Below are 19,685 nucleotides of genomic sequence, written 5' to 3' on the forward strand. Positions count from 1 at the left end.
GCTCGCTGTGGAAAGAGAGGCTGTTGGTCTGCCTGGTGTTCCGAGGAAGCTGTGCTGTGCCCAGATCTTTTTTGGGAATGTCTAGCCAACACAGCAGCTGCTCCGTTATGAGTTTGGATGATCTTCATGGTGACCTTCTGCCATAAATCTAGATGTGTTCCAAGATACTTGTATTTAGCTCCTACTGCACCCTCAGGCATCGGAAGGGTCTTTCTCCCAGTGTGTGTGTGTGGCTATTCTGGCAGCTTAGCATCCCAGCCTTGAAATGCCACTCTTGGTGCTGGTGGCAGTAGTGTGGGGCAACAAATTCTGGTCCTGGCTTTAAGATCAGGAGGGACTGATCTGGGCAAGAAAAAAATAATGATGATTAAAAAGTCTTCAAATACATACTTGGAATTTTTGTATTATTGAGTTTGTCTCAAAATCTTAATAAATACAGGCACTCGTATATGCCATGGAGAGTTTTCTCTGTGCCCAGGAGGATGCAGAGTTAATCCCATCCTGAAGCAGAGGTGCAATGAACTCTTACAGCATAGCAAGGCTAAGAATCTTCCAAGGGGAAGTGAAGGGAGTGGGTATTCTTGTTGTCTAGGACTGTATTCCTGGTGGATTACAAGAACAAGATAACATTTGGTTGCAGGAAACTGGCAAGTGGAGGGCCTACTTGATGTTCATTTGGAAATTATTGTCTTTCATTAGACAATTTGGCAACAATTTGTAAGACTCACTTCAGAGGTGAGCATTAGGCTGAGGGAGGTGTTCAGTATGGAAGATACTGCACATTGTATACTTCTGCAAGCAGTGTTGGTCACTGACTTAAATACTTTCCAGTTTGTGACTGGTTCTTCCCTCTAAAGAAGTTTGAATTTGATGTCTCCTTGGAGAGTGCTTCCAAGATGAGCAAGCTTAATTTCAGACCTGCATTCACACAACCTAGTTTTGAGGAACTGCAAGATCCCCCTTCATTCATTTACCAGAAAAGACAGTGCCCAGTGTCTGCCTTTTGCTTTCTTCAGTAGGGCAGAACCACATGCTCTGGTTCATGGAAAATCTGAGTTACTTTACAGTTAGCACTGATGCTGTGGCAGGGAAAAGGCACCACTGATAAGGGTAGGAAGAGTTTGGTGGTGTGATTCTGTGTCTTCCCTCCCTTCCATTGTATGTTTTGTGCAACATCACACAGTCAGGTTCATTGTATGGTTCTTGTCCAAATGTTAGGTGGTGGTGAATAAGTATGAATAAGCAGAGGTGAAGGGCTTTGCTGCCAGGTAGCTCAAAGAAGCACTTGCTTCCCCTTTTCCTAAGATGGGATTGTTGGTCCTACTCCACCTCCCTTGAGACCTAGAGCTCATGTGTGTATTGAGTACAATGTGTGATGCTGTGACAGGTCTGCCCTGCTGTGTTGTGGAGGTGGGCTGGATCTGTTCCGAGTTCTCTGGGGCAGTCAGGACCCTGGTGTTTATAACTGACGTGATGTGAGTGAGAGTAGCCACTTCACAATCTCTGTGTTTTGGACTGCAAAGCTCTCCAGAAGTTGGGAGCTCAGTTCCCAGTGGTACCACAGGCTGCTAGAGAGGATGTGTCATCTCTTTAGCATGTGTTCTCTATAACACATGAGACAAACATATTTTGTTTATATATTGATACCAATCTCCCACAAAGAGAAACACCCACAGTGCCTGAGCTACCTGTCTTGGCCTGTAATGATGAACCCGTTAATAGGAACTTTCACCTTCTGGAATAACCTTGTGGGTGAGTAAGTGGGTTGCATGAACACAGTGAGCTGAGACGGTAGAAGAGCTTGAAACAACTTCTTTTACTGACAGTGCCAGGAATACTTCTTGAGATGGATGCTATCATCCTTTGTGTGCAGGCTGCTCGTATATCTGCATCTCATCAATCCTCAGTTGACAGGTTATGAGCATGAAGACCATTGTACTCTTTGTAGTAGTAATTTTAACAAACCATTAATTAGTGTGAAGGAGTATCTTCATCAGTGAAACAATCAAAGGATTTATCACTGACGTAAGTTTTCTCATGTTGGATGACTTGGTATTTGGGCCATTAAAGCCCAGGTCTGCTTAGATGCCAGAATATTCTTACAAGTGAAGGTACTTTGGGTCTGGCTGGCTTCTGTTGGTAATGTGAGGAAAACAGGCAAAACACTGTGTCAAGGGGATAGATTATTTAAATTAAACAAAGATCACTTCAGCAGAGAAATTAGTATCTCCTATTTGGGGATTTTCAGGAGATAATACCTCTGTCTCACATGGAATGTATGATAGTGATCTACAAGGGAAGAGAAAAGGCAATCTTAGTTGTAGGAAAACCAGTCCTATAAAACCTAAAATCTTCCAAAAGAAGTGATCCTTAAAGTGTCTCTTCTAATATATTTGTATTGCTAGCAGTCACATGCATGTGCCTCCACTTTGCCAGAGAGACTCCAGGCAGCAAAAGAATGTAGCATTGCAGAAAACACATCGGCCACAACAACCCCATGCAGTGCTACAGGCTAGGGTCAGAGTGGCTGGAGAGCAGCCAGGCAGAGAGGGACCTGGGGGTGCTGGTTGATGGTAGGCTGAACATGAGCCTGCAGTGTGCCCAGGCGGCCAGGAGGGCCAATGGCATCCTGGCCTGCATTAAGAACAGTGTGGCCAGCAGGAACAGGGAGGTCATTCTGCCCCTGTACACTGCACTGGTTAGGCCACACCTCGAGTACTGTGTCCAGTTCTGGGCCCCTCAGTTTAGGAAGGATGTTGACTTGCTGGAACAAGTCCAGAGAAGGGCAACAAAGTTGGTGAGGGGCTTGGAACACAAGCCCTATGAGGAGAGGCTGAGGGAGCTGGGGCTGCTTAGCCTGGAGAAGAGGAGACTCAGGGGTGACCTTATTGCTCTCTACAACTACCTGAAGGGGGGGTTGTAGACAGGCAGAGGTTGGTCTCTTTTCCCAGGCAACCAGCACCAGAACAAGAGGACACAGTCTCAGGCTGCACCAGGGGAGGTTCAGGCTGGAGGTCAGGAGGAAGTTTTACACAGAGAGAGTGATTGCCCATTGGAATAGGCTGCCCGGGGAGGTGGTGGAGTCGCCGTCACTGGAGGTGTTCAGGAGGAGACTTGACAGGTTGCTTGGTTGCATGGTTTAGTTGATTAGGTGGTGTTGGATGATAGATAGATTGGACGCAATGATCTTGAAGGTCTCTTCCAATCTGGTCTGATCTATTCTATTCTATTCTATTCAAACCAACATTGTAGAAGCATTGCAAACCAATCAATAGTGAATCATAGAATCATAGAATTTTTAGGGTTGGAAGTGACCTCAAGGATCATCTAGTTTCAAGCCCCTGCCATGGGCAGGGACACCTCACACTAGATCAGGTTGCTCAGAGCCACATCCAGCCTGGCCTTAAAAACCTCCAGGGACGGGGCTTCTAGCACCTCCCTGGCAACCTCTTCCAGTGTCTCACCACCCTCATGGTGAAGAACTTCTTCCTAATATGGTTTGCAAATTCCTATACCAGTCCCCGTGCTTGTATTCTACTGCTTGTCTTCATTTGAGGACTGGAGGAAGAGAGGCTCTTTAATTCTTCTCAAGGGAATTAATGAAAACTTCACACAGGATTGGATACAAATACAGAATATGATTGGAAGATTAAGTGGAAGTGCTATTCATAAACTACATGCTACAGTGCAAAAGCATATAAAATACACAAAATGCATATTCTGGGCTTAACACAGAAGCGCCCGCTAAGCCAAAGCTCTCACCAACCTCCACCAAACCAAGCCAAACAGCCAGGCCTCAAATGCCCCCCCTCATAATAAGCCTCTCTGCACCCCCATTACCAAACCTGTGTGATGCAGCTAAAATTTGGCTTGCCAGCTTCAGGTCCCTGCCAAAGCTGCTCAAGTCCTCACTCCCCCACATCACAAAAGATAAGGGAGCAGCACTGGGAAGGGAGAGAGAGAGGGAAAGTGGAAAAAAAGGAATAGGAGAAGGAACAACTTGTGCTGTGCCCTTATAAAGGCTAGATGCAGACATTATGGAATGAAATAACAAGAACTACAATTTCCCATCTACCCCTGGGCACAGCCTCCTGGAAGTCCCAAACATTATGTTTCTTAAAGGCACCCATGTCAAACCATGACACTGGTAAACAGAAATCTTTGGGATTTTTACCGAATGAATGAATGTCCTGTGTAAAGCTTTAAGGGTATTTTGCTATTAGTTCAACAATTTTTCTGTACATCATTGTGGCTGCATCAAGGCCCCATACAAAATCAAGATGTCCCCATGAAGGAAAGTGCTCATGGTAAATAAGATTAGTAATCCTGGGAAGTAGCTTTGCCATGTCTTTTGGGTCTGCAAATTTGTCACGTCCAGCACTCCAGACAGCAGTTGGTATGCTTATCTTCTCTATCTTGTACTCAGGAGGAGTGGACTGTAAGAAAGGGAGGAGAGATGTGTGGATGCTATTGTCTCAGAAGTTGTGTTTAGAGAAAGAATTCTGTGCAAACACCTCTCATTCCTCTCTTTATTCACTATAGTAAAACAGTAAGGATGAATATCACCCTCTTAGTATATATTTCCTTCCCATTCTCCATTGATGGAAGGGAAATATCCATCCTATTCCTGTGTCAATTTATAATGCCAACCTAAGAGTTGTCCTGCAAATTGGCATCTGGTTATGCCCTTTGGAAGTGAGTATATGGAAAGAGAAAGAGCAGGGTCTGTGCTTATCAAGCAAGGACTGTGAAGTTGCTGTTCAGTTGCGTCCCATTTTTGGCTTATGCAGGGTCCTCTTCATGCTTTTATGGGGCATGGAGTGAAACACTTTTGGTTACATTGTTCCAGACTTCACTTGATACTCTCCCTGAATCATAGTGTTGCTACTGATGAAGTAACAGCCTGTGAGCATAATTGCCTTGCCTATCATCACAGAGGAAATGAAAGAAACATGGAAGATTAGAATGACAGTCTTCTGAGACCACAGCCAAATGGAAGTCATTTGGATGGTTGTTTGTTTACAGGGTGGTAAGGGACCGTGCACAACATGCATTTAAATTAACCTCTATTATGTAAGGGTGGTTCTGGCATTTTACTTGTTGGCTGGTTAGGTTTTTTTTTGGGCAGTTCCCTAAACTTCAAAAATCGCAAGAACAGAACATGGCTTATTTCCAAATTTAAACTTCAGTAGTTAAGGACCGTATGTGTGGATGGAAATTGCCAGATAGATCTATGGAATCTTTCTCCACCTGTGAGCTAATGTGCCACACATAAAATGACTACTGTGACTCAGAAAAGCTCACTGCAAGTCAACTGATTTGATTAAATGTCAAAAAACTGCCAGGGAATTCAACAGTGTTGCAAGAGGAGTGCAGCACTTCAGAGAGTTGACTATGCAGTAACCAAAGCTACTAATGACTAAGCTTTGTGTTTCCTTTTTTTCCATATGGGATATATTAGTTCACCACAGCAGTCTCCACTGTGCCGTACTGAATCATCCCTTCTGTTTAATTTTTGTGGTAAGTATCTTCTCAAAACCAGTGTATACATTTCTTCTTTTTTTTTTTTCCCTTCCCCCAGGTCTAGTGTTTAACTGCTAGGCAGATCTTCAGAATTTTTGAGGAAATGGAGAGCTCCATACCGTTCAAGTCCTAACTGTCTGCAAGAAACTGTCTATACCTTGTGTGTGAGTAGGTATTGCATGTACGAATATTTGCATCAGGTGAAACATTACCTCAGACCACTCTCCCCCTCTTTAGCACTCACAGGTGCTAAAATCCACATTTTTCTATTCTGAGTTTTGCCAGGACACAAGAATGCACTCTTGGGGAAAGCATATTGCCTTACCTGGTTGTATTTCTTCATGTTCTCCTTACAGCCATAGTCAAGAGCTTGAAATTTGTCTGCATATGCTATCTATTAATATTGTAACAAGGACAGATAAAATGAAAGTGTTAAGAGATAAAGTACATAGGAGGTGTTTTGCTTACGATTAAAGCCAAGGCTCACACAGTGGGCAGGCTTCCAGGGTTACTGAAGATGGATCATAGGGTGTGTGACACTGCCATTTTTCACCTTGCTAGCATTCTCTCCTGATCCTCAGCCACCACCCTTAGTGTGTTTTGTCATTAAGTTCTGCTTTACTGTCTTAGTTAGCAAAAGTTGGGACCTCATTTTTTGACATGGAAGTGTCAGGGCTGTTACTAGTCTAGTTAGTGTAATGTATGACATCGCAACTTCTGTGTGTCATTTTTTTCTGATCTGCTTAGGTTAGTGGCAACATTTCCAGAGACTCTATTTCTTTCAAGAGTTTGGCTACTGGGAGTAGAGTGTCATTAGAATAGAATAGAATTAACCAGGTTGGAAAAGACCTTTGAGATTAAACCTATACTGTTTGAATGTGCTTTGTCTAAAAGGAAAAAATAAACCCAATAAAAGACGAATCTGTCTCCCCAAAAATGTGTGCTGCTTTTTTGTTTTTTTTTTGTGTACAAACTTTAACTGGGGATATGCTAGATATCTGCTAGCTTGCTTCTGTTTTCTGGCTCTGGGTACTGCTGATCTGGATCCTGGGAATTTTAGTCGCAGGTGTGTGGAGGAAGACGTGTATATTTAAGTGTTAACATAAGTAGCTGCAGTTCTGTGCACATGCAGTGATGTGTTTCTGAGGGCTGCTCTCATGTGCTGTTCTGAATTGGAGCATAAGTAGAACAAGCTTAGGTCTGACAGTGGCCTAAGATGCCAGCAGAAGAGGCAGTTGCCCACTTTGCCATTGTGCCAGTAGAAGCATTTGTGTGGTTAACTGCCTTTGGGAAATTATCTGAGCTGCAATTAACCCTCTGGGAGAAAAGCTTTAACCTGTACCATTCCTTGTATATTTTGTCTCCTCGGCTCAGGTTTCCACTATCCTCCTACTGCCTGCCAAGTGCCTAGGCACTGCTTACATTCCCTTCTGCATCTTTCAAGGCAAAGTCTTAACAAATAAAGGCTGGAAGCCATTAGAGCCCCACATCCAGAGAGGCCTGACGTGCCCTGGGGAAATCTCAGTGCCTGATACCAAAGGAGCAATTCAGTTAATGGTGTGGTGAGCCAGGGGAAACAGTGCTGTCTCAGTGGCAGGTGCTCATGGCAGCATGGGGTAAGATGCGATGGCCACTTTCCCGGATTCTCTGACTCTGGACTTCCCTGTAGGCTGTTGGTTGCATAAAAAGCAGCAGTAAATGCCATACACCAGTGTGCATTTGTACCTGATGCCAATGAATAAGGTTCTGTACTGATGTTCCAGCAGGCTCATGTCCTACATAGATATCCATTCGACTCTGGAGAGAAAGCAGAAGTGTTACGAAGGCAGAGATCCAGTCCTGTGACAGAAGGAAGTTGTGGAGGACCTAAGCAACATAGTGCTGCTGTGCTAAAACTCTATTTTAATAAAACATTTTTCAAATATCAAACAGAAAGTTGAGGAAGAGACTTTCAAATATATAAGTTTACAGTAGGGATGAGTATGTAGAATTTTATCCTTTTGGCAGAATCTTTCCTTGGCTCATGCCTATTCACATGGAAAACATCATTTGGGGAGTGTGTCCATTCCTTTTTTTTTTTTTTTTTTTTTTCCAGTTTCTTAAGTTTGTTTGATGCTTTTAAACAGTGCTGTGCTTAAGCAGTAGAGGAGGACTGTTATTTGTCTGCTCAAGCATAATGTGGCTATGCGTATGTGAGGGTTTTATGGGAATGCTTGTTAAACAGCCTGAGTATGAAACATCGAAGGCTACTAGAGAACAGATGTGGAAGGTCTGCAAGAACAAATGGCAGCAGCCAGAGTAAAGGAATGAGGTCTTGCCATTGACAAAGCATGAAAAAACAGCCTTGAAGTTTTGGCTGGAGATATTCTATATGTGTAGAGAACAAAAAGAAATGGTCTCTCATTTCCAGACTATCTGTATGGCTTCCTCTTTAGGAAGGAAAATATGAATTATGCAGCAGAAAAAAGATCTTTCTCTATCCATTTGTCCATTTTACAAAGCTTTAGTATCTGTCCAACTTTTATTTGGCTTTGCTCCAGAAGAAAGGACACCGAGGGACATCATTTCAAGGTGGGACCATTTTGAATTCAGCCTTTCTTCCTTCTGTGATTTGAATGTGTCAGGTGTCACATCTCAGCACTAGCTGAGGTCCTAGTTTGCTTTATGTGAAAACTCCAACACAGTTCTCTATGTCCCTGCAACTGTATGCAGACATAAGGAAGAAACTTTATTTTTTCCTTCAAAATTACTTCAGCTTTACTGATATTAAAGAGTTCTTGAATATGCTTACCGTGTTCAGACTTTGTACCTTGTCCCCAGCTATGAAGCTGAAGGCACTGGCACAAAGTTTTCCCAGAGATCTGCAAAACCATATTAGGGGCTCTTTCATCCATTCATTCTGTTGAAGAACTCCTTTACAGCCAAATAGTATCTGAGTGGAGAAAAGGTGCAAAATCTGGGGATTTTGCATTGCTGCAGGATTACTTCATGCCCGCGATAGCCTTGCCTCTTAAGTAAGATTGCTGAAACCTTCTGCTACCCCAGTACCCTTTAAAGTATGTTCTTAAGTTGAATCCATTAAATGCAATTTCATGAAATCTGATTATCATTTCAACTTCCAGGTTGCCTCTTCTTTTGCTAATCTCCCTTCTTTGTTTCAGAGTTATCATCAGGTGATAGAGCAATTGCTGTAGTTCACCCCCTGATTCAGGCTAAACCTCGACAATGTCTGATAAAATTAATATGTGAAATGTCTTATTTGTAGTTTTATACTACTTCTTAAGGCTAGATGTAGTAGCCTATGTTAGACTCCTTTTACTCTGGTAATTGTGAACTTGCCTCAAAAATATCTTTTAAACAACTTATGGTGAAAATGGTCTGTAATCTTAAAGAAGTTGCAAAAGAGACACAGCATCAAGCCCTGAAGCTTAGTTCTGTGGAAGGTCCGAAGTCTACCAGCACAGTCAACAGTCCGATAAACTGAATTCATTCTTAACTCATCACACCCTGAATATGAATTCCACATTGAATGAGTCCAGTAGAGACAAAGTAGACAATGATGTCTTCTAGAAAGAGAAATGACATACCCTGATCAGTGGTTGGGGAAGACGTGCAATTGTTACCAGAGGACTGTTAGCATGTGTGATTGTGGCTACTGGTCCCAAAGCAAAGAACACTTTAACCCTTTGAGCCAATTCTGGGTGAGTAGAAAACGCAATGAAGCCTGTAAACTCAGAAGACACAGGTCAAGTTAGTGATTTTCACAGACCAAATAAATAAAAAAAAAGCAGTAGGCAGCAAAGAAGTGAGATCAGGTTAGCAGCCCATTGCCTGGTGTACACTTGTGCTGCAGACCCATGGAATGTGTTTGATTCTTGAAACTTTTATCTGGGAGACAGAGTTCATTCTAAGGATACAGGTTCATTAAAGCACATCTAAGTACTGATTTTCTCAGAAGTGACAGTTTTGTGTTAAGGCCATTTTGTGGCCATCTACTCATGGATCTTATACATAAATCATAATCAGTAACATTGTTATGTACTTAAGCAGTCATAACATTACCTGCAGTTGAAGCCTCTGAATGACCAACATAGTATATCTCTTTTTGTCCAGTTTTATTCGTGATGAAGTACAGCTCTGCAGGAATATCATATTTGCCTATCTCATCGAAGCTATAGGGGAGAAACACAGAACACTAGCAAAACTGGCTGTCATGGCATGAGTAACTATCAGTTTTGTTCATTGCACCATGCAGGGCCCATTGAAAGACAAGGTTGCTCACTTCGGCATTCTTGCTTGAGTTGGGGAAGTAGATAGAGTGATGCAGCTGTACTGCCAGTCTGCTGAACACCTTAGGCTCTGCAAAGGAGGTGCCAGTTTTGTCCATTAGCTGAGGCTCTTGCAGAAGTCAATCATTGCTCTCACCAGCATAGACTAAAAAAATATTTCTCTCTCAGTTAATATCAGTTGTGATAGATCAAATTTCTGCACTGAGCTGATCAGCTTTCATTCCTGTCTCACTTGGAATGCAGTATCTGGTGGGAGACTTCAAAGTTACAGATGCCGCCCAGTTTTGGAAGCCTTTTCCTCAGAGAAACAAGCACTTTGTATGGACAAAGGTGACCTGTTTACGTCCGGTCTTGTTTCTGTATGTGCTGATTCCCGAAAGGTCTGTCCAGGTCACATAGCTAAGCCCTTCTTATGATCCCCCCCTTGAAAAGCCCAGAAGTGGCTGCATCTGAGGAAAGGAGTTGGCAAGTCTCCATACATGTTGGATGTCCCACTTGAAGTCAGATATATGAAAACCAGTAAGGCTTTCATATAGTCGAGAAGGAGATGTTTTCATATACCAGAAGGGGAAAGTTTCTGCATCCAAATATTAACCGCCCAATCTTGCTAGATCCCTTAAAGTTACTTTCTTCAGTTTCTCCACAGAGTACCTGAATTGCCAGAACTCTTTCTGGCAGGGCTTAAGGGTCTTGTGTTTTAAAGACCAGGTGTCTCCTCGGCTGTTTCCCATCCAGACATCATAGCCAGCATCTGCGAGGATGAAGCCTAGGCTGTTGTTGGGCAGGTTAGAAATCCACTGAATAGAATCTCCTAAAGTACCATGATGTAGCAAGACTGCAGGCTTTTTCCCTGAAAAAGCAGAGTGTTTTCTTATGCTGCAGTAGTATGAAGTAATGTGTAGTTAAAACTGAAGTGCAGAGTGTGGTTCTGCAAGAGTTTTTTAATCTATGTGTATGATACAGACTGTATTCCTAAGTAGGTGTTCTTGCTGAGATGGAAAGATGTGGAACAGCTATTGCATGAATGAAGGGAAAAGATAGGGGACCCACGCAAGAGTTAAGTCTTAGAACTTCATTTTATCTTATAACTGTGTCACACCTGTATTTTGGCTGTTCCTCCCAGCAGGAATTCTGAAAATACCAAGAATATATCCATCCTCTGTGGTAACTTCATATTCTTCACTGGGGTATCCATGATATCTGATAATTTCACTCTGAGGAAAAAGAGAAAAAGGAAGCTTGTTAACATGCATTTACATCATAGAGATGGGTGGAGAAGGTGTCCAGAGGCTGCTTCTGTCCAGGAATGTGAAACTAGCCATGGACGTGCTATGAAGTGTCATGGGTTAAGTTTAACCTATTACAGAAGATGACTGTAATAACATATCATATTTTCTCTACTGCTTGGTGTTGTACTGGTAGGAAAGAACCTAAAAGAGATTCCTACAGGACAACAAAACCTGTGATCTTCTCTTTTGGAGATGATCAGATATATACTATAACATACTCATGGGGGCTGGAGTTTGCATACAGTGGTGAGAGCAGCTGAGCTGTGTTTGTCTGATGTAGTTTGTGTATGCTTTTTAATGCTGTATCCCACAAATTGAAATAAGAAGAGTTGCATTTGCTCAGGTTGGAAACACCTAGTTATACTTGAAGCTTTCCTGACATACCCCACATTGCCTAGGTTTTGGTCAGGTAGTGATTGCTATAGCAGTGGTACTTAAGACCTGCACAGGCTTATAAGAATGGCAGAGTTCAGCTGCGCAGTACATTAGACCTGAGTAAATTAGACTGACCCCTGCAGTTTGGCTGCATGGGCTGTCATGTGTTAGGACAGTCCTGGAAGTAGCATTTTCCCAAGTATCCCAGTACTCTCCACCACTTTTCCTAGACACATCTTTATTCTTTTAGAATTTTTTAGGCTATTAAACAGCTCAGATAAAGCCATCCTGCTTTGGAGGGTAACCAAGCTGAGCAGGGTGGATGTGGGCTGTTCTTTGATTGTAGTGCAAGGCCACAGGGATCATGGCTGAGAATAAATATTAAAGGTCTTGTACAAAGGTGCATCCAAGCCTTCTTCAGATCTGCTTAGGTGGTAGTTGTCTGGCATTTGACTCTATATTATGGGATAAAGCAGAATCGTACTGACTAACTAACCTTTTGGAAGATCATTTGTGGTGTTTTGCAAGGCCAGTAGAGATCATACCTTTCTAGAGAGTAAATATTCAGCAGTAAACATGCAGTGGTGCCAGAAGATGTGGGTTTGGGCCCATAATGAACCCTTTCTTGCCAATGTATGGTTAGGCAAGCCAGGTAGGGTGGATCTCCTATTACTGACTCTCTCACAGCACCACCTATTACACTGTTGTGGAGAAATCTTTGGTGATTCAGAGCAAGGGGTCTTGGATTATTTTTTGCTGTGAGAATCTGCATTTTGAGGAAGGGATTCATCCCCTTGTCATTGTACTGAACAAAGAGTTTGTTACAGAAGCAGAGGACTTTGTTTTCCTTGAGACTAGAAACCAGACCTTGCCTCCACTGCAGGGGAAGTATTTTCTCTGGCAGCTCTAACTGTTTGGATAGGAGCATCAAATTTTCTTCTAGGCTGGTGCTCCCTTTTGCTGGAGGGACCCTACTTTTAGCCTCCTGACAGGAACTGTTAGTGATGGCACAGTGGTAGTAGTACTGTGAGAGACAATTTAGAAAGAAAGGTAGAGAAGGTGACCCAACTTACAACGTTCATAAAGCATTCAGGGTTGTGAGTCTTCCTGTGGTGACTTGTGTCTGAGTTCAGAGTGGAAGGTGTTGCCAATCCTGCTGAAAAAGCAATTCCTTGGGAGCAGAGCAGCACGAGGAGGCACCACATCTTTGGGCTGTGTGAAGGAGCACATGCAGGGGTGTTTGCGTTGGGAAGAGAGAGACATGAAACTGCATAGGAAGACTCAAGTGGGGAGTCTCCTGAAGGCTGCCCAAGGTCTGCCACAATAAGTACCTGGGGACTGCCTACAGCTCACCCTGTTTAACAGGGGCCAGGAGTGAATCAAAGGCTCCAGGAGAATGTGAAGCCAACCTGGGTGGAATGTGCCTGTGTGATACTGGTGCTAGTTTGCGCCCTGAGTTCCTTCCTTTCCCTCTCATTTGGTTCTGCCTGTTGTAAATGTGTTCCTTGGCCACCTGAGGAAAGACTCAATTTTCACTGTTTTTAGGGGTTGACTGATCATCACAGGGAAGCTTTTCTGAGTAGAAATTGTAGAGTGTCATCTATCTAGTTAGTGCTCTGTGCTTTGACTGTAGCCACATTTGTAATCAGCATTGAGGAAACTGATAGGTCATAAAAGTAGAGTGTATTATCTGACATATCATGGGGAAGACTTAAGATTTTGAGAGCCTGGAAAGGCCAGCCAAAAGATTTACTTTTTCCTCTGAACTTCCTAATGAGGAAAGGGGTTCTCAATTTTTTTAATTTTTTTTTTTTAAATTAAATCTATCTTAGCCCTTGAGTCACCAGAACATCTAGATTGAACCAAAACTGGTTTAATTTTTTAATTAATTAATTTTAATATTGACATCCAGACACGCTGTATTCCCCCCACTTTGTAGGAGAATACTTCCATTTTGCCAATGGCACAGAATTCCTCCCACCCGTGCACTCTGGAAGCACAGTTTTATAGTAGGTACACCACTGCTTTCAGTTGGTTTGCTCAGTTCAAACAGAAATTAAACCTCTTCCTCTAGCTCTGAATGTGGAACATGGTTTGGGAACAAAACGGAGAACTTCAGCTTAAGTCATAGTTTGGTTGTGTACCAGACTGGTGAGGCAGCAAGGTAGCTGAATTGTTGCCATTTTTAGGGTTATACTTTTTTTTCCATATACTGTATTGTCACCTAGCTTAGCTGGCATGTTTTAAGGCACTTGCAGATAAATGTTTCTAAATCAGATGGAGTGTGCCAGTTAACTCCAAGGCTTGGCATGCACTATCTCATTAATTTCAGTGGGAAAGCTTTGACTGTAAGAACCTTGAATCACAAGCTACTCTTTTCATGTAACAAAACAGTACCAAAGAGCAGCATTTACCTTGGCAAACTGGAATTAACTGAAATATTTAATTTAATATATTAAAAAAAAAAAAAAAAGGTAGAGGAAGAGACCTGAAAGATGCATCCAAAAGGCCATTTCTGAAGGTTTTTGATATTTAATGAAAATGAACTTTAAACCTTCTCAAGATTCATCTTTAGTGTACTCTTGAAAGAGTCACAGCATTCTTTTCACAAAATCTGTAAATGGAATACAAAGGCACCAGGGCAGTTAATGTAGCTGGTGGAAGTTGGAATCTCCTGGTTAACTAACAAGGAAAGTTTAAATGCATTTAAAGCTATGAAAGCAAAATGTCCAATTTAAGCACACACTTTCAATACTGAGATTTTCATACATGCAGGGTGACATCCTTAGGGGAAAAAAAAAAAACAGCCAAACCCAAAAACCCACCAACAATGAGAACAAAATGGAATCATCAGTCACTCCTTTTCCCCATTTGTGCAGGTCAAATGCATCAGAAAGGATGCAGACTGCCTACTCTGATGAGCAAGTGCACTAAAGCAAGACTGCACATCACTATGGAGACAGGTAAAAGAGAAAGAGACCACAAACACTTAATGTGCAAGCAACTCACCTCTGCTTTGTAACTGTCTGTGTTGTCTTCTGCTGCAGTTCTGGTCTGTCTCCACTAGCACACTGATTGACTGGCAGAAACCTTGGCCAATGAAAGGAGCAGCAGTAGAGGGCTGTGTGATGTCTGCATATATAGGAGGGTACGTTGAAGTGCTGATTTAGCAGGTTGGAGGTTTTTTATGATAAACAGCACCACTGTGTGATCTTCTGAAAGACCGAATTGCACCATGTGGAAGGAAAGGTAAAGAGGTGTCTAACCTGTAGTTAGGATATTTAGCAGGAACCTGGGGAATTTTGTCTCCTGATGGTGTGGCATATATTTATCTTTATCTTTACTGCTAGATCTCTCAGGGGGAGTTCTGTGACCACATGAAGCTTTCCAAGTGCTTTTTACCTGTGAATGTGGTCTTTGCTGTGGTGGTTTGTACAGAAGCTGGCATGATCACTGGCTCCACACCTGTCACCTGTTTTCTGAACTAGTATTTGCAGAGTGCTTGGGGACAATTCTTCTTTGCTAGGGACAATTCTTCTTTGAATAAAATGCAAGTGATTTGAAAGGCACATGTTTAGCATCTCACACACATTCCCAAATCTGTTGTTGAGTGAACAATGCAAGAAAAGACCAATTTGCTCTGAGTCAGCCAACTCCTGTAGGGCTTCTCATGTACCGAATTAAGTTTGAGAATATTGTGTAAACTTCGATGCAGAGAGGATGCTGATAAAAGTTTCTGCTTCTTCCAAGCCATTTCCATGAACCCTGTGAAAACACAATATCTTTGGAGATCTTAATTAATTGTAGCCATCCTGGGTGCTCAGTCCTCACTGAAACTGGCCTGGTGCCCTGGTGCAGAAAATTCTCAGGAAAGTAGGTGTTATTCATCTGCTGTCTTGTGTGGGAAAACAGTGAAGAAAGTCTTTGCTAGTAAACAGAATCTGGTGAGAGTCACTGCAAACCCAATTCTGCTTTATGAAGTAGAATATAATCTGGGAAAGCCAAAAAAGAGATTTCTCAATGAAAGACATTATAGCTCAGCAAGTCTGATATCCCTGCTTTGTGAGAGACAAGGAAGCCATTTCTCTGCTGTATTCCCAGCTAACACCATACTGCATTTTTTCATTTCATAGTCAACGTGGAATGATCTGCAGCATTTTACCTAATTTCACTCATGCTGGCATAGGGGATGTGTAATATTGTTTCTGATATTGTCAGTAGGAATCAATAGCAAAAGATGGGTAAACCGATCTGAACAGGGGAAAGAGACAATGAAAGTAATGCTTATAAAAAGAGTACAGGAGACCCAAAACCTAAAAGATATACAGAAACTTCTTAGAACGTGCTGTCCTTACATAGAGAACAATGCCAGCTAAGATGGCAAGTATTCTGTTTTGAAAATGCTGGAGTAAAACTTTGATGCCCAGATGGTCAGGTCTACAGCTGCACATGGCATGAGGTGCCCAAATATGTCTTGAGACATTCAAGATCAGACTTCTGTAGCCCTGGGCAGCCTGTTCTTCTTGGAGGTGTTCCTTCTCACTGCAGAAGGGTTGGACGAGATGACCTTTGAGGGTCCCTCTCAACCCAGTGCAATCTGTAAACCTGTCTTAACTCCAGTGTCTGCCATCCCTTTCTCTTAGGGGCATCCTATGCCTCTAAACATATCCCTGATGGTCTGCAGGCTTGGAGGAAGAGGACAAAGGGGAAACGTGTGTTCTCCTTTACAAGCCCTGTAAAATACAGAAGTATGATACTGTCATGTTTCATAAAATACAGTGAACATAGCCAATCTGTTATCTTTAGTAAAGGATTGCTAAAACGAAAGCAACAGCAAAAAAAGGAGAATAACTGAAGAAGCTGGGGCTCTTTAGGCTGAAAAAGAGGAGGCTGAGGCAAGACCTCATTGCTGTCTATAACTACCTGAAAGGGCATCATAGAGAGGCTGGTGCTGGTCTCTTCTCATGGGTAATTAGTGATAGAACAAGAGGGAGCAGCCTTAAGCTGTCACTGGGTAGGTTTAAACTGGACATTAGGAAAAAAAAAAAAACATGGAAAAAGTGGTCAGGCATTGGAATGTACTGCCCAGGGAGGTGGTTGGGTCACCAACCCTGGATGTGTTTAAAGGTTGCATATGGTGCTTGAAGATATGGTTTAGGGGTGAAACTTGTAAAGTAGGGTTATCGGTTGGACTTGGTGATCCTGAGGGTCTGTTCCAACCTGAATGTTTCTGTGATTCTGGGAATGTTTACTTAAGGAAATGTTCTGTGTATGATCTTCCTTTTGTCTTGTAAGCCTATTCCTCTTCCCAAGTACTTTTGTGATTCTCATCAGTTTTCTCCATGCATTTGTCAGACGATTGAGCAGGCAGGTATGGGAAAGAAGATAGCTATTTATCAAATGCCTCAATCTGCTGAGGTATCCCTATGCTAATCGGACAATTTTACATAGAGTTATTTTATATGATAGCACTGGTTGTAAAAAGACATATTGTGTCAGCCGGTTTGTGCAGATGTACAGCCCACTGGCTTTTTTATGACTATTGTGTTCCATCTTGTGTAATACTGTCCGTGAGCTGATTATGGGGAACAGAGCCCTGGGCAGGCCAGGATCAGCCTGTATGAATGATGAGCTGCTGGAACTGAGCCACAGGATGAGCTGTAACAGCAGTAACCCAGTAGTGATCATACAAGCATCAGGAGGCAAGGGGAGTATTGAGAAGTCCTGTTGTTCATGTGACACCATCACTTCACTGAGTTTGGCTTGAAGTGTTATAAAATTCAGGCTCTGGTCTGTGCCATGGAGGGACTTCTTTGTGCTCAGTGGGACTGTTGAGTTAATCAAGTCCCGAAGCAGAGGTGTAAGGGACCCTTGCAGTGCTACAAGGTTGTTGTTTGAGTAGCTTAACGATTTTGCTGAGAGGAGGTGCAAGAGATGAGTGTTCTTTCTGTCCAGACACTGGCCATTCCAGGAGAGTGTTTCTTAGGAATACACATTTCTGAGGACTGTTCTGTGCACACAACTCCAGCAGGCCAGAGATATCTTTCCAGAGTAGCGTAGCTCGTGCCATTTGGAGCAATATCATTTACAGTGCTTGGAAATTAAAGAGATCCATTATCTTCCATGTATTTTACTGAATGTGCTGTTCTGAAGTTTAATTGATATTTAGTTTAAAAAATGAGTTGCCTTTATTTTTTTTTTTTTCTCTGGCGAAGGCCCTTCTGACAAACTCTCAGTTCACTTCTGGCTCAGCATCTTTGAAATGCTGTAAAATTATTTAGGGGAGTAAGACTCATGTTTCCTAGACAGATTGAGTAAGTTGCAGTTTGCACATCCATCGAGCCCTGGCACCTTTTGAAAATAAAAGATTTATTCAGCAAAAAATCTCAAAAAGTCCAGGATTCAAATCCTCACTAAGGAGATTCTGTGAAGCAGAAGTGAATCTGTGACTACATAAAGGTGTATGTCTCATACCTCACCATGACGGAGCTGCTTGTCTCTTCTGTTGTTGAAGCTCTGACCAAAGTAGTCCTTTAAGTGATTTTTAAGAGAGCCTGACATGTGATGCTAGATTAAAAGGTAATTTTACATTATCTTTAGAAAGATGTTGCCTGAAGCTATTGCTGTGCTTTGTGGACGAGGAGTTTTTTTTCCGCTTGTTTGGGTTTTTTGGTTGGGTTTTTTTGGTGTGTTTTTGTTTGTTTTATTTGCTTGTTTTGTTTGTTTGTCTTTTAATATTTCATATGTTCCCATGCATTTATACATTCGTGTTAGGAGAGAATTATGTAAACTTCTAAATGTTTTTAAGTAACGCTTTCAAGTTTCTTTCAACAAGTTGTAGTTTATAATTCCAACAGCCTGCCCAGTTGATGTAGGAGGATGTTCCCTCCTTAGCATCTGGATATGAAGAAATACTGATGGGGAACACGTTTTTCTTTTTGAAAGGTTACTCACTCTCCTTTAGGCCAACAGAATATTCACTGCAAGCTGAGCAATCAATTTGTTGGGAGGATCCTTGTGATGTTTATCACAAGTAGGTGTAGTGTATTTTCCTATTACACTTCAAACTAATTTTCTTCTGGTAAACAGCTGTTGACAGAGTTAGAATTTGTTTTAAAATGTGCTACAAGTATGGGAAAGGTAGTTTAAACTATAAAGGGAAAGGATATTTTCAGGTATCTGCAGACATTTGAAATAAGCATGCCCTATGAGCTTCTAAAGGAATTAAGGGGAAAAAAGAGGGTGTATCATGTTTGGAAGAAAGGTGAGGCAACCCATAGAATGTTTAGGGATGTTGCTAGGTCATGTAGGAAAAAACTTAGGGAGGTGAAAGCTCATTTAGAGCTTAGACTGGCGACTGCTGTGAAGGACAACAAAATATCCTTCTGTAAATATATTAATAGCAAGAGGAGGGACAAGGACAACCTCCACTCCTTGGTGGACATGGAGGGGAACATAGTAACAAAAGATGAGGAAAAGGCTTCTTTGTCTCAAATTTTAATAGCAGGACAGATTGTCTTCCAGACAACTGGCCTCCTGAGCAGGCAGATGGAGGCACGGAGCAGCATAGTTCCCCTGTGATCCAGGAGGAAGTAGTTAGAGATCTCTTTAGTTGCTTGGATCCCCAGAAGTCCATGGGACTGGATGGGATCCATCCTAGGGTGCTGAGAGAGCTGTCAGATGAGCTGGCCAAGTTGCTCTCATCATTTTTCAACAGTCCTGGCTCACTGGAGAGGTCCCAGATGACTGGAAGCTGGCCAACATGATGCCCATCCCCAAGAAGGGCCGGTTGGATGAGCCAGGGAATTATAGGCCTGTCAGCCTGACCTCAGTGCCAGGCAAGATTATGGAACAGGTCATCTTGAGTGCAATCACACAGCACTTACAGGATGGCCAAGGGATCAGGCCCAGCCAGCATGGATTTAGGAAGGGCAGGTCCTGCCTGACCAACCTGATCTCCTTCTATGATCAGGTGACCCGTCTGGTGGATGTGGGGAGGCCTGTGGATGTAGTCTATCTGGACTTAAGCAAGGCCTTTGACACCGTCCCCCACAGCAAACTCCTGGCCAAGCTGTCAGCCTGTGGAGCACTCTGTGCTGGGTTAGGAACGGGCTGGAGGGCTGAGCTCAGAGAGTGGTGGTGAATGGTGCCACTGCCAGCTGGCAGCGAGTAACTAGTGATGCCCCCCAAGGATCAGTGCTGGGCCCCA

At 42.7% G+C, this 19,685-nt stretch overlaps 1 protein-coding gene across 3 annotated transcripts; it reads right to left on the bottom strand.

Annotated features, from left to right (window-relative positions):
• Positions 1-1,795: 1,795 nt before the first annotated feature.
• Positions 1,796-14,569, bottom strand: LOC137455421 (lysosomal acid lipase/cholesteryl ester hydrolase-like). 3 transcript variants are annotated; one of them, XM_068166206.1, is made up of 10 exons: positions 14,486-14,569; positions 12,550-12,688; positions 10,912-11,026; positions 10,464-10,662; positions 9,586-9,695; positions 9,111-9,247; positions 8,315-8,455; positions 7,249-7,320; positions 5,849-5,917; positions 1,796-2,289 (listed from the first exon to the last, which is right to left on the bottom strand). In XM_068166206.1, the coding sequence occupies exons 2-10, from the start codon at positions 12,679-12,681 to the stop codon at positions 2,266-2,268; spliced, it is 999 nt and encodes a 332-aa protein (XP_068022307.1). In that variant the 5' UTR covers positions 12,682-12,688; positions 14,486-14,569; the 3' UTR covers positions 1,796-2,265. The 3 variants fall into 3 exon arrangements, with proteins under 3 accessions (XP_068022307.1, XP_068022305.1, XP_068022306.1); XM_068166204.1 differs by lacking the exon at positions 1,796-2,289 and adding an exon at positions 3,619-4,436; XM_068166205.1 differs by lacking the exons at positions 1,796-2,289; positions 5,849-5,917 and adding an exon at positions 3,619-4,436.
• Between the last annotated feature and the right edge of the window lie 5,116 nt (positions 14,570-19,685).

This window comes from Melanerpes formicivorus, unplaced genomic scaffold (assembly GCF_026170545.1).
Source record: "Melanerpes formicivorus ecotype bairdi unplaced genomic scaffold, bMelFor1.0.p_v2 SCAF_98, whole genome shotgun sequence".
Classification (NCBI taxonomy): Eukaryota; Metazoa; Chordata; class Aves; order Piciformes; family Picidae; genus Melanerpes; species Melanerpes formicivorus.

Bases quoted from the DNA above. Each gene is read 5' to 3' on its own strand.
- LOC137455421 (XM_068166204.1), bottom strand. From the start codon at position 12,681: ATGTGGTGCCTCCTCGTGCTGCTCTGCTCCCAAGGAATTGCTTTTTCA. The intron at 11,027-12,549 runs GTAAGTTGGGTC...CTTTTTCCTCAG, and splicing joins CTGAATGCTTTATGAACGTT to AGTGAAATTATCAGATATCA. The intron at 10,663-10,911 runs GTGTGACACAGT...CTGCTTTTTCAG, and splicing joins GAGGAACAGCCAAAATACAG to GGAAAAAGCCTGCAGTCTTG.